Raw genomic sequence first — 13,972 nt, 5'->3', positions numbered from 1 at the left:
AAGGGATCAGAAGTCTAGAAAGGTAACAAATATTTTGAGGAGGGAGAGCATCTCAGTTCCCTTGTGGGCCGGGGAGGGTACTACCTCAAGTTTTGTAAGAGTCAAAACAAAACCAACAAGGAAATACACTTTCAGGCTCCCTCACAGTACTTTCCATTACTTCAAACTAGGTCTTAGCTACCTTTACTCTGCAGATGATCTAATTATGTCTACTTCACATAATTGTCTTATTGGGCACTTGCCTTATTGGGCAAATTTGAATGAAATTTGGCCACATCAACTGTTTTGTAAAATCTCTCACTCCTTATATAACTTCTGGAAAGAAGTTGAAAATGAGCTATAATCTAATATATTTAACAACTATGTCTCACTTCCTTCATTTCATTTACAGAAGAAACTACAAAGTAACCTTAGTCTTTTGCTAAATCATCTACTTTTAGTTTTATCATGACTAGAAGGAAAACACAGAAGTAGAACATGTGACTGAGTGTATAGATTTGGGGGTGAGATACATCTGGTGTATGCATTCAGACCTGCCACTCACTAGCTTTGGTATTTGGGGCAGGCCCTTAATCTTTCTGAGCTTCAATTTTTCTTACCTATAGAATGAGAATAACAAAACCTATTCACAGGATTTTTTTTTAAGATTAAATATAACAATGTGTGTAAAGCAAAACTTGCTTAATTCACAGGCACACTCAACATATAATAACTTTTCTGAAAGGGAGTGGTTTTAATATATCTATCAAAAATAGTATAAGAAATCCCATGTTTTTAAGAAACCCATGTCATAAATTACTCACAACTGAACTCTCAGGACAACAGTCAGCAATCCAAATAAAAGGCCAGCTAGTAAACCCAGGTCCAGCCCCAGAATGATGGATGCTATGCATGTAAACACCCAGATAACCTAGGAAAAAATGGAAATGAAAGAATTATATTAATTCATCAGGTACTATCAGGTAAAAGACTATCTATGAAAAATAAGATCAATTGTCCACAAACATAGCTTTTAAAAAATATATGACTTTGGGCCTCCCCTGGTGGCGCAGGCGGTTGAGCGCAGCGCTGTGAAGCTGTCCGCAGCCTCTGCAGTGTGGGTTTGATCCCGGCCAAAGAGCGAGCATCCCACATGTCGCGACAGACCTCTCCTGACTTGCCCGCTGCTCCCATCAGCAGTGTATTTCGGTCCTTCTGCCTGTTCTGGTCCCCGCTCTGTCTCTGGTGAATCCTCTCACACTCCTGTACATCTGGCCTGTACCCCGGTTCTTGTATGCATGTATAAAATAATCTTTAAAAAAATAAAAAAAAGTCTGACTTTGTTTAATATTTTAGTGGAAGTGGAAACTGGATGTCCCAGTAAATACCAACTGTGATTACTATTCATCACAAATACCAAATACCAAAGTGATTACTATTAATATTAAGGTATACAGTGAAAAATCTTGCCTGCAGCCCTCTATCTCTCCACTCGTTGTCAACTAATAAATTCTTTTATTTCTCTCTCTTTCTCTCTCTCTCTCTCTCTCTGTGTGTGTGTGTGTGTGTGTGTGTGTGTGTGTGTATGTACATGCACATTTCCCCCTGGCATTTCTTTTTGCAAACACAAGTAAATATGGCTACACGGTCCTACTTTAATTTACTGTATTTTACACATTCTGTTCTCCTTGGTCTCTTTTTCACTTAACTCGTCTTGGATATGGTTCCACACCAATATGTGGAAAGTTTTCTCATTCTTTTTAACCACCCAGATTTAAATCAGAGCAGAACTACAATGGATTTAGCTTCTAGTGTTCAAAATCCTTTGAACAGTTGTGAAGGTTTACTTAGGTCAGACTTTTGTAATCAGCATGGGTTTTTGTATTTTGTGATTTTGTTTGTTTTGTTTTCTCTTTCATTTGTTCTTCTAAAATGGAGTTTTCAAATTTTTTTCAGTTTGGTTTTGGACTCCAGAAGTCCAAGTGTCCAAGAATGAGCTTATAGGAGATTCTGCTGTAAATGGATCTTCCCAGAAAAACAGCTCCTTCTCAAAACACAGTTCACCTAAACTTCACAGTTTGGCTTATCCACATAATTCTAATTTCTACTCTAGGGTTTCTAATTTACAAGTAAAACTTAAGCAATGAGGGGATGTAGTGATGTGGCCGGAATCATAGGAGAACCAAAAGTAATTTTCGAGAAGGAAGAGAGGTGCGTGACTTACAGCATCAATCTTGTTCTGCCTCCATAGACGAGGAATGTCACACACCTGCATAAACATCCCTTTCAGGTTGGCGATTACAACAGCTGCCAAGACCGACTGCCAAGAGAGACAGGTAAGGCTGTGTTATTCAGGGGAATGGTTTTCTATGTGATGACTTTTATATCTCCTGTTATTTCTCGGGTGGCAGAGCAGTGGTGAGAAATTATGCAACCAAAGTGCCAAGAAGCAGGATAATACCTTCTGCAAGGGTTCGAGCAGCTTCCCCAGGGCAACAATGGCGATCAGCACAATCCCAGCAGAGATGATGCCGGCAACCTGAAAGACACACCTCCAGTGACCTGGGTCATCTTCCCTGCAGCTCCCAGCTCAGAGTGTGTAGTGCACTTGATGCTTCCCAACCTCCCCCCTTTTACTCAATACTGTTGAAAGAACTGAGAATTATTTGCTAAAACACTATAAAACTGAAGAAAAATGGAAAACATATATATAGAGAGATAGATAGTATCTATGGCTGAAAAATCAATGAAAATGTGAAGGCTGAGTCTGCTAAAGGACAGCCAGTATGAGCCCAAAGGGGACTGTGGGTAAAGGGCTCTTTCCTTTCCATCTGGCAGCAGCCATCAGGTAAGCCAAAATGGGCACTTACAAACACATCCAGGAACTATGGAGGAAGAAGCAGTCCGATGTGATGTGCTTTCTTCTCAAGGTGCGCTGCTGGCAGTATCGCCAGCTGTCAGCCCTCCACAGGGCACCCCGCCCCACCCGGCAGGATAATGCACGAGAGAAGACTGGGATACAAGGCCAAGCAAGATTATGTCATATATCGGTTTCGTGTGCACCGTGGTGGCCACAAACGTCCAGTTTCAATGGGTGTAACCTATGGCAAGCCTGTCCACCATGGTCTTAATCAGCTGAAGTTTGCTAGAATCCTTCAGTCTGTTGCTGAAGAGCAAGCTGGATGCCACTGTGGAGCTGAGAGTCCTGAATTCTTACTGGGTTGGTGAAGATTCCACATACAAATTTTTTGAGGTTATCCCCATCGACCCATTCCATAAAGCTGTCAGAAGAAATCCTGACACCCAGTGGATCACTAAACCAGTCCACAAGCACAGGGAGATGCGGGGACTAACATCTGCAGGCTGCAAAAGCCCTGGTTTTGGAAAGGGCCACAAGTTCCACCACACTATTGGTGGTTCTCGCTGTGCAGCTTGGGGAAGGTGCCGTACTCTCCAGCTCTACCGTTATTGCTAATAAGTAACGTTTGTAAAATTCTTACCAAATAAACAATTTAGGACAGTTAAAAAAAAAAAAAAGGAAAGCCAGTATGGCCTGGATTTCATGTGGACCTATAGTTTGGGTGTCAATTCAGGAGGACAAAGGAATACCAGGAATCGTAGACCACCTCTCCTTCCCCAACCCCAGATGACTGTAAGGTTCCTGAGAAATGAAATTTGATGGCACTTTTCTCATTTCTCTGTATTACTGATTCATCAGTAGTAACAGCAATTCTGATAACAGTTTGAACTTGTAGCACATGGCGCCCACAAAGTATCAGGGAAAAAAAAGATATCAGTCCTGTTGCAAATTCAAAATGTGCATGAACTATCAAGAGGCAAGGCCTTATCTCCTGGTTCCTCTGAGTGCCACAGAGACAGGCTCCAAGTTTAGCCTGCCAGCAGTCTGGGTGATGACAGAGTACATAGCAGGGGTGCAGGACCTCAGAAACTTTACCTTAGCTGGCAAGAAAGTTCTGCTAAGATCCAAAAGAGTTAGGAGAGAGGCTGAGGGGGTGGGACTATTCTCTGGTTTGAGTAGATGACCAGTGAATTCTCTGTTGAGACAGCTGGGGCATGCTCAAGGTGAAGACTAGAAACTCTGAAACAAAGAATAAAAAAGGGGACAGGGAAGCAGAAGCAAATCAGAGAAGCAATCAGAGAGGAAGCAACAGGGAAGATTGTGTTGGGTACAAGGACTGCCTGGTGCAAGAGGTTTGAGTTCAGGAGACAGATCAAGTCAATACAAAAGAAAATCTACAAACATAAGGAAATTTCATAGTCACACTCCTTCACTCCACTTGGCAAACTGATCATTCACATCCTGATTAAATTTAGGTCAGCCAGAGGCAATATTAATGCACATAACTGAAGAAGAAGCTTGCTTTCTACCTGAGCCCTTTTTCTTCTTTCCTTCTGGAATCACTCCTCCAGGCTCCCAGTTCTTTGGGGGAGCTTTCCTCTCTTCTATCTAAGCAGACAAGCTAATATGTTTTTTCCCCTTCCATCTACCCCTCCTTTCTTCCATGCAATTTCTTAACTAGCATTCATGGTCGATTATGAGCCACTTGCATCTCTGTGGATGAAAGCTATTGTGAATTGGCAAGAGAAGTGGAAATTTGGGGACAGGGACCATGGTCCTACTCACAGCAAGCATATGTAATAATTAGCCTCTAATTATAGAGATCAAGTCTTATTTTAGTAAAATCTGCCAGGATCCCCTGCTGCTTACTTTGTAAGGTTAGTTAGTGGGAGATGCTATAGATTTTAAATCTATGAGAAGACTCGAGTATTAGAAAATTAATTCTTCTGTTAAGTGAAAGTGTAGTCACAGAGAATAGTTTGTGATCAGAATTACTTTTTCATGAGTCAGTAGGAGTCAGACGAGGGTAAGAGAGAAAAACAGATTGTACTGTTGATCTTTACTACAATCTGTTAATGTGCTAAAAACAGATAATTCCAATGTCACTCACTGTTTATCTTTTCAGCAAGTACATGCTGGATGCTTCTTGTGTCAGGCACAGTCTATATGTCATGGACACCAAGCACTGCCCCACTTTGGGAAGTGCATGACTGGAGCAACAAGAATTACAAGTATGTGCCAGGACTTCACAAACATCGTATTTAATCCTCTCAATAGCCCTCCCTATGAGGTGGATGCAAGTTCCATTTTATAGATGCTGAAACTGAGGTTCCCATATAAGCAAAAACATGAGAAGCCAAGAGAGGGTCTGTTAGTTTATTTGGTTATGAGTCCTTGGATGTCTGGCCAGGCAGTTAGACTTTTAACCCTAGAACTTAGTATACATTTCAGTAATTAAGTATCAAGTCATTCTGTGCATGTTTTATTCTTCAATAGTGAAGTCCTGGCATCCTTCATTCCTAAACATAATACACACTTGTGTGTGGCAGGACATATCAGCTTACCAGAACACCATTATCCCCAAGCTCTCTGCCAAGGCATCACTTACATGGGCATTCCTACTGGGACAGCCAGCCAGCACCTCATTCGAGCCTAGAGCTAACAGCAGGAAGGTGGACATCAGCACCGGGGATCTGCCTGCACCCACTTAGGCCGTGTGCCTTGGAGAGCTTGTCAATGCCCCATCACAAACAGCAACACTCTGGTCACTCACAGCTGCCCCCTGAACACAAATGCAACTTCTGAAATCACCTCTGACTTCTTCCCCAGGGTCCCAGATCTTTGGTTATACTTCCTGGTGTGGACTATATTGTCTTACCTGCTTCTTCAGTGTTAAAAGTATTGGGTGGGGGGGAGTAAACTCAACTCTAAAAAGAAAAATTCTGAAAGTTAAAATTAAATTTTTGTTCAAGAAATTGGAAGCTAATTGGAGCCAAGAATTTGGAAGATACCCATTCTTACAACCTGCCATAAATATCCATTATAATAAGAAAAGAAGATCATGGACAAGCCACTTTTGCTGCCTTCAGTTTTCTCAGTTACTCTTTTATACTAATTTGTATCTCTGCCTTAATAAAACTCTATTCAAAGAGTGTGTAAGTGGTGTTGGGGGGGGTGTGTGATGTACATGGGTGGTGGTGGGGTGTGTGTGTTAAACTATTTACTTTGTTCTCCTTTATAGTCTCAGTGTCCTTTTTCCTCTTCAATAATAGCTTAATCTCTGGAGAAGAAAACCCTCCAGGTATAACAGAACACAGATCCTGAGCCTGCCCTTCCTCCATTCACTTGGGTTGGCATATCTGACTCTGTGTCCGACTGGAATGTATGGCCTCAGAGAATGGCTCCTGAGTTCCTTGAAGGAAGGCTTATCCAGAGATTAACTGGAATCCTGGTTTCCTGGTGTAAAGACAATAACTTAAAACCACATTCAAAAGAAAAAGATTAAACCCACACTGAGAAGTTCAGGAACAAAAACCTTACTCAGGAAGACATGCCAAAATGTCACAATAAAAATTTTCTTGGCTAGCAAACAGTTGTTCTGTTGGATCTGGAGTTAGTTCCTGCTTCTTACAAATGACATGTAAATAGATGCTCTTCATCCTGAAAATGTAATAACTCACTAAGCCATGAAGTACTGTTACAAGGCCTTTTCCATGCCTAGATAAATTGATAAAAATCAGTATTCTTCATTACTGATTACTTGGCAATCTCTATTGTTCCTGGATAAAGTAGGTAAGTGTAATTATCTGTGTCTTAGCTATCCTGCAGCTAACTTGAGCAGTGATACAAAGAGATCTGAGATTTGCTGCATCAGAAAACCATCAATATTGCTTAAGAGTAAGGGGTGGAGCAAGGAAATGGATGGATGCAGCTGGAATCAGATCAAGAAGAAAAAGTCTCTCCTTTATCAAAGCATGATCATCCTGCTCCATTCTTGTGTAAGCCTTCTGAGCCGCCATCCACCTGATCAGTTTTCCACAACAGAAAGATATTGTCATAGTCTTTTCCATACCTGCGTCTTTCCCCCAGTGCTCTCTTGGACAGCAGTGCGTGACAGGGCAGTGGTGGCCACAAAACAAGAGAAGAATCCCGAGAAGATGTTGCTGATCCCAAAGGCAATAAATTCCTAAGGGAGAGACTGGATGACAGGGATAGTGCAAATCGTTTTTGCAAGACCCCCCCCTCCGAATAATAGCTGCCCATTAGAACCAATTTCATTTTTACCCATTAAAGGTGTTTGTGGACCTTGAAGGAGATGTCAGGACTTTGAGCTCCATAGGGCTCAGAGAGCCTGTCTGCTCTCAGTCGTTTTTAAGATGAGTAACTGATCTTTTGCAAAATGTCTATTTCCTTTCCTGATGAGTGACATATCTGTAGCTCTCACAGGAAGCGTTTTTTGGTGTTTGAATATTCCTATAAAGCATATTATGACTAGGAGAGCTATTATTCTGCTGCTACTAATCAGCTGCTGTAATTGCTATGCTGTTTTTCAGAAACATATCACACTTCCAGTCTTGCAAGCAGTATAGGATCGGCTCGCTTGGCCATGTTTCCATGTCTACAAAAACTGCCCTGTGTACAGTCATGGCCCAGGGAAGCACCTTAATTTAAAGTGGTCACAGTCACTGTCAATGGTGTTCATCGCACTGTTTAGCCATTTTATAACCACCAAACCAGTTGTAAACAAGTTATCAGAAAATACCACATTACATGAAGAATTCTTATTCTGACATAATGTGTTAACTCTTTAGAATTCAAAAGAGTGAACTATTAAAATTAGGATTATTTCCGCTTGTTTCTTAAAATGTAAAGTGATGCAGCATGCATTTTCAGAATAATTTCTACTTAGCATGCATATGAGAGAGACCAACTCAATAAGGACTGGTGGAAGAAACCAATCCCTTGTTTAGCAGACACAAAAGCTTCCCCACAATTTTCACCCCACAAAAGCCACGCAGCTGAAGGTCCTTGTACCTGGTTCCCATCGATGGTGTAATCATACTTGGTGGCATACACTTTTCCTACAGATACCGCGATAGCATAAGCCACCACAGCGATGGAGAAGGACGCAGGCAGCATCTTCGAGAACAAGGACACAGATGGAATTGCAGGAGACAAAAACCTAGTGAGTTTTGAAATAAAAAAATGGTGTGAAGATTTGACCATAATTCTCTTTTCCCACCTCATCCAATGTTTGTCAAGCCAGTAATGACAGCATCTGCTTTTACACGTTTTAATCAGGAATCGGTGAAACTCACTGGCTGGTTTCTTTTTGTCTTCTCTGAGAGCCCACAGATGCTGCCTTGTCTACAACAAATAAATATGTTCCTTCTGGTTCTTTCCTATCATACAACCCCATGCCATTTCACACATTAGTGTTCTTCCTTATACAACTGCACCTAATTGAGAAGATAGCCAAGCCATAAAGTGAGATTTACCCTGTGTGAAAGAGGTGTCAGGTCTGTTTAAAGGACAAAAGCTATGTGAGATGGTGAAAGAGCTATGTGGAAAGTCCACATTTTAAGAGTCATGATATTTTAAATCTTTTTTTTTTAACTTTTTTTTTAAGATTTATTTATTTATTTATACAAGCACTGGGTACAGTCAGAAGTGCGGGAGGGTGAGAGAATTCACCAGAGCCAGAGTGGGGAACAGAACAGGCAGAAGGAGCAAGGTACACTGCTGAGGGGAGCAGCGGGCGGCAGGAGAGATCTGAGCGTCATGTGGGACCCTTGCCGGTGGCCGGGGATCGAACCAGCGCTGCAGAGGCTGCGGGTAGCTTCGCAGCCCAGCGCTCAACCGCTGCGCCACCAGGGGAGGCCCTATTTTAAATCTTCTTGAGTCCATAAACAGGTTAAATTTATGTCACCATCAGAATGTCCCGGAGTCGCAATGCTTACAATATGCTGTAGATCATGTGGTCAAATGATTAATGCTTGACAAAACCAGAGCTACTCCCTAAGTCACATAAAGAAATAAACCAACATGTTGCTTTCATCATGCAGTTGTTCCCCAATATGAAAAACCTGGGGGATGACCTTTATGTCCTTGATGACTATCCATATGGTATAATTCCTGAGATCCCTAGCTCCAAAATAAAAATATCCCCACCTACTTACTTATGCCTGAAGTTTTTAATAGGTAACCTCATTTCCCCCCTAATATCCTATTATCCTAACTAACACCCTAATCTAATATCTTAGGTATTATTGAATCTACCTCTCTTATTTTGTTGATAAGGGAAATGAGACTTGTGGGAGGTCACTAAGTAGGTCCAGTATGATTGTTTGATGATTTTCTAGCTATCAAGATCTGTCCACTTATCTCCCCATGTGGTCTTTTTCTCCCTATAGGTGAGGTCAATTTTCAGACTCCTTTTCTCCCACATCACATTCTTTTCTCCCATATCCCATCCCATGGCGGCTGGAGATTGGGTGTAATCTGCAGGCAGACAGGATGTTAGCAACCAGACCCAGCACTCCTGTGACTCAGATCACATCACCTTTGAGTCTGCAGGTAACCAGGGCCCTCACTTCTTAGAAACAGTGCTTCTGACCTGTTCGGAGCCCCATCAGCCCTATTTCAGGTAATGAGTTTGTCAGGATAATTTTCTAATACTGCGAAGAATTTAGTTCTGATAATAACCTACTGTGCCCTGCCTGCCTGGCTCCTAGTTCTCCAAATCCAGATCCTGATTCCCCAAGGTTACAAAGTATAAAGTACAAAGCCTGGAAATCAAAGGCTCAGAATATTGGCTCCATCACACAGTAACTTTAAGACTTTGGGCACATTATGTAAACTCACCAAGACCTAGTTTCTTCAACTGTTAAATGGGGATTACATACTCATTCAGGAAGGTTATTGGAAGGATTAGATGAGGTGCTACGTGTGTAAGCAATTAGAGCCTCTACACATAGGTACTCAGTAAAGGTTGGGAGAATCTAAATCTGCCAGGCTCCTGACATGCATCTGTATTGTCTTCCTGGATCTTAATGGTGCCAGTACTTGCCCTAAGCCACTCAACTTGGGGCCCTAGCTGGACACCTCCTGATGACATCTGAATAAGCTTTCCCCCTAGTTTCTGCCCTCCTTCAGTGGATATAACTCAGCAAGATTTATGCTCTGTGTCCCCGTTTGACTACAACCAACCTTCCCTACCTGCCCTGATCCTGCAGTAACACTATCAAAGGCTATGAGAGCATGAAGACACACTTTTCTGAAAAGATGATGGGGAGTGGAGAATTCCTAAAGGGCCAAAGATCATGCACAGGAGAGCCAGGCATGATAAAAATGATGGCAACTGTGCATTTTACATCAGTTTGGTCCTGAGCATTTGGCAAACGCACTCCAGCCAGAGGGTAAATTGGTCCTCACAAAGCAGTCAGAAAACCTCTGGGATTTCGTTGGCCTCTTCCTACACCCATGGTTCTCCCTGATGCCAAACTTTCAAGTACAAGTGCAGAACACATCACCCTAAAAACAACAGTGACAAATATGATGACAAGAGGACCTGTGGCACCAGGGAGGAGGACCAGACACCCGCGTGCTCAGAGACAAGGTAGGAGAGAGTTAGGATGAGGATTAAAACCTAGAGGGAAAAGCAGTCATCTTGTTGGTACAGTTAAAAGAAATGAGGTAAGGAAAGGCTAAGCTGTGGTGGGCGAGGAGCGGGACACATTAGGAGCTGCATGAGAGGGCCTCATGATGCAGTGGGTTGAGGGCAGTGCTGTGAAGCTGTCCGCAGCCTCTGAAGCACGGGTTCGATTGCTGGCCGGCCAGGGAGATTTCCCACATGGCGTGGCACACCTCTCCTGTTGTGCTCGCTGCTTCCCTCAGCAGTGTATTTTGACAGACTGCCTGTTCTGTTCCCTGCTCTGTCTCTGGTGAATCCTCTCATCCTCCCACGCCTCTGGCCTATACCCAGCTCTTGTATAAAATGAATAAATGAATGAATGAACAAATAAATAAATAAATAAATAAATATTTATTAAAAAAAAAAGAGCTGCAGAATAAAGAGCAGTTGCATGGGGAGAAAGGCAAATTGTCACTTGCCTCTTTCCATCTGCCACTGAAAAAAAAACAAACCCTAGTGAGTGTCTGAGAACTCCTGGTTTGGGTGAATCCTACTGGAAGATGCAGATACTGACTGGCAGGAAGAAATGGTTTATTTTGCCAGGAGAGAGAGTAGGAAAGAACAGCAGAGACTCAGTTCTTGGCTGTACCATGGCACACGCTTATTGAGTGCCAAGCAATCCTAGCAAAGGGTATTGACCCAAATAGGACAGGCGAGAACTTTTACTCCATTATTGGAGGCTGGAGGCAGGAGACAGAAAGGTAGACTAGCTACACTTTCCTTTTGTTCTTCCACTTTAACACACAACTTCCTATACTCTTTTCAATCTCCTTATACCACCCTTTCTTTTCAAGTTTATTAATGTCAAACTTGTTTTTACACTCCCAAGTGAGCCCAGACTCTGGAGGCTTGCTGGTTGCTTTCTTACACTGCTATAAGCTTCTGTGTTTTAATCTCTTCAACAAATACTTCCTGAAATCACACTATGGGATAGGTGTCATGCTGGGAAAGCAGAGCTGAATGACACAAATGGCTCCTGCCCTCAGGGAACCAGGCAGGTTAGCTTGGCTGACCCATCACTCCAAGTATCAGAGGATTCAAGAGCAAGAGGCTGGAGAGTCATTGTCAGGAGGACAGCAGCCAGGAAAGCTCTAGATATGACCAAGAAGATAACCTAGGGCAACAAAAATGAGTTTCCCAAATCAACTAATGGAATCTGAACTTAGGGGACAGGACATTTGCTATGGACCATCTCTAAATGTTTACATCTCAGGATGCCTGATAAAAAGGACACATAAAATATAGTTTTATATAGTTTATTACTACCCAAATAATCTAATTGGTAGAGTGAATATATCAGAACTCAAGTTTTTATTTTTATATTCCTCCTACTGTTAGAATTCACCATGAAAATGTTAGTTCTTTAATGAAGAGTTTCCCAAATTTACCTGGTCATAACAATTACTTGAAGCATCTTTAAAAAATATTAATTGCTAGGCCTCTACTCTAAAAGACTTGGGCTGTGAACCAGGAAATCTGTATTAACAAGGGCCTCCTGTGATGCTTACAAAAAGGGAAGTTGGAGAAACACTATAATAAATAAAATGTAAATGAAGTCCCAGGTAGCCTGTTGTCATTTTCCAAATATTTCTTGAACAAATATTAGAAGAAATCGTAAGACTAGTCAGGTGGAAAGACTGAAGTTCCTTGTGAAACAAGCACTGGAACTTAGCTAGACAGAGGAGTTACTATTAAGAAAATGCGGAACCAAAGACTGGTACAAGTTCTTCGGCTAGTTTTAAGGAAAGGGAAGCTAGTATTGACTGTGTAGCAGCAAATCTAGTCCAAAATGTTACATATCTAATAACCATCTGGGTTCTTTTCTAACCCTGTGAAATAAAATTATAGCACCAGACTCCTGGTATATACTCATGCATTTTATGAGAGATCTCATTGGTGTTTCACCAGCACAAGGTTTAGCAGTTGTCATTACCCTTGTTTTGTCAGACAATCCTCCCTTCCCAAGCCCACAGAACTAGACAGTGACAGAGATGGACAAAGGGTCTCACTGCTTTACTCTTCTAATTCCCCAGCTACTAAAAATATATAAAACTTCCCTTGAAAATAATGCATTTTATTTAAGAAACAACTTATATAATTATTATCTAAGATTGATTAAACTAAATGGTGGAAAATTTAGGCCAGATGTCCCTGATTCCTTTAGCAGATTGTTCTCAGTGCAATAAATGTGAGTAACCATGATTCTATTTATATGACATTATAATTATGCATATAAGTTTAAATCAGGAGTCTGGTGTTAACTGTACCTCTCCTGCCACATTTTAAGAAAATGAAGAAAAAAGAGAGATTGCTTCTAAACAAATGGCTTGAACTTTATCTGATAGTGAGCACAAATGAGTGTTTCTTTAAGATGGCACACAAATAAGACTATTGAAGGGACACCAATGAAATAAAATTTATAATAAAAGTTTTCATTTAAATAGAAAGTACTGGCTTAATTTGTTAGTATTGCCTAAGAGAATGCCATACTCACCCACTTGGGATGGATTTAACAATGCCAGCATTGTATTTTTTTTCCAGGTTGACTCCATATGAAATGGCAGTAGCAATTATTGTCTGAAATAAAACAAAAGATGTAAAAAAAAACAAAACAAAGCTCCATTTGTTTTAACAATTACTTTTTGTCAAACTAATGCTGAATATTTTACTTACCACAATTACTTCTATAGGAATAGGAACTGGGATTTTGTGTTTAAATCGATCATTTACTTCCTTAACTGCCATACAGATAATAATGGTGAGTATTCCAGCAGTGAAATCAGCAAGATTGGTGCTACCAATATTTGCAAAAATCTCAATAAGGGTCTGTAAAAAGAAAATAATTTCATATAGTCCTCATAGGAAAAATCATCATCAAACAGCACTTAGGAATTTCATATAAAATGTGTGACTAATTCAGAGACCATTTAATATATCCAGTCTCTTGCAGTGTGTGTGTGTGTGTACCAAGTTACTAATGAAAGTTAGCTTGGAGTGGTAAAACTATGGATGATTTCTATTTTCTTACCTATATTTTTTACCAAAAAATTAGATCATTTTTAAAAAATACATCATCATATACATTTTTTACTTGGAGAAAAGTTTTAAAAATTTATAGCTTAAAGTGGTTTTATAGGTGCTAGTATGTGGTCTAATTTTCACCCTATTGATATGGTATTATTGAGACTAAATGAAAAAGCCTCAATTAGTATTTTAGGAAAGCTAGTTCTTAAATAGGAAAGATATAGATGATAATAATAAATACTTAAAATACTTCATCTAGGGGCCTCCCTGGTGGCACAAGGGGTTAAGACACATCCTATGAGGCCAGCCGCAACCACTGCAGCATGAGTTCAATCCCTGGCTGGGGAGCTACCCACATGGTACAGCAGACCTCTCCTGACTCGCCTGCTGCACCCCTCAGCAGTGTATTTCAGTCA

The 13,972-nt window shown here is 41.0% G+C and overlaps 1 protein-coding gene and 1 pseudogene across 2 annotated transcripts in view; one reads left to right on the top strand and one right to left on the bottom strand.

The window, feature by feature from the left end:
* SLC26A4 (solute carrier family 26 member 4) overlaps window positions 1-13,972 on the bottom strand; it is a 46,471-nt gene that overhangs the window by 13,939 nt on the left and 18,560 nt on the right. For both annotated transcript variants that reach the window (XM_054692551.1, XM_037511577.2), the window contains exons 7-13: window positions 13,206-13,358; window positions 13,027-13,109; window positions 7,874-8,021; window positions 6,912-7,025; window positions 2,441-2,518; window positions 2,204-2,299; window positions 804-910 (exon numbers count right to left, since the gene is read on the bottom strand). In XM_054692551.1, the coding sequence (XP_054548526.1) occupies window positions 804-910; window positions 2,204-2,299; window positions 2,441-2,518; window positions 6,912-7,025; window positions 7,874-8,021; window positions 13,027-13,109; window positions 13,206-13,358 (779 nt within the window). The remainder of the gene's footprint in view (window positions 1-803; window positions 911-2,203; window positions 2,300-2,440; window positions 2,519-6,911; window positions 7,026-7,873; window positions 8,022-13,026; window positions 13,110-13,205; window positions 13,359-13,972) is intronic.
* Window positions 2,794-3,486, top strand: LOC119257485 (60S ribosomal protein L15-like; annotated as a pseudogene).

The sequence above is a fragment of the Talpa occidentalis genome, unplaced genomic scaffold (genome assembly GCF_014898055.3).
Source record: "Talpa occidentalis isolate TD23 unplaced genomic scaffold, MPIMG_talOcc4v2.1, whole genome shotgun sequence".
NCBI lineage: Eukaryota > Metazoa > Chordata > Mammalia > Eulipotyphla > Talpidae > Talpa > Talpa occidentalis.
This window is presented reverse-complemented; position numbering and strand designations above follow the sequence as displayed.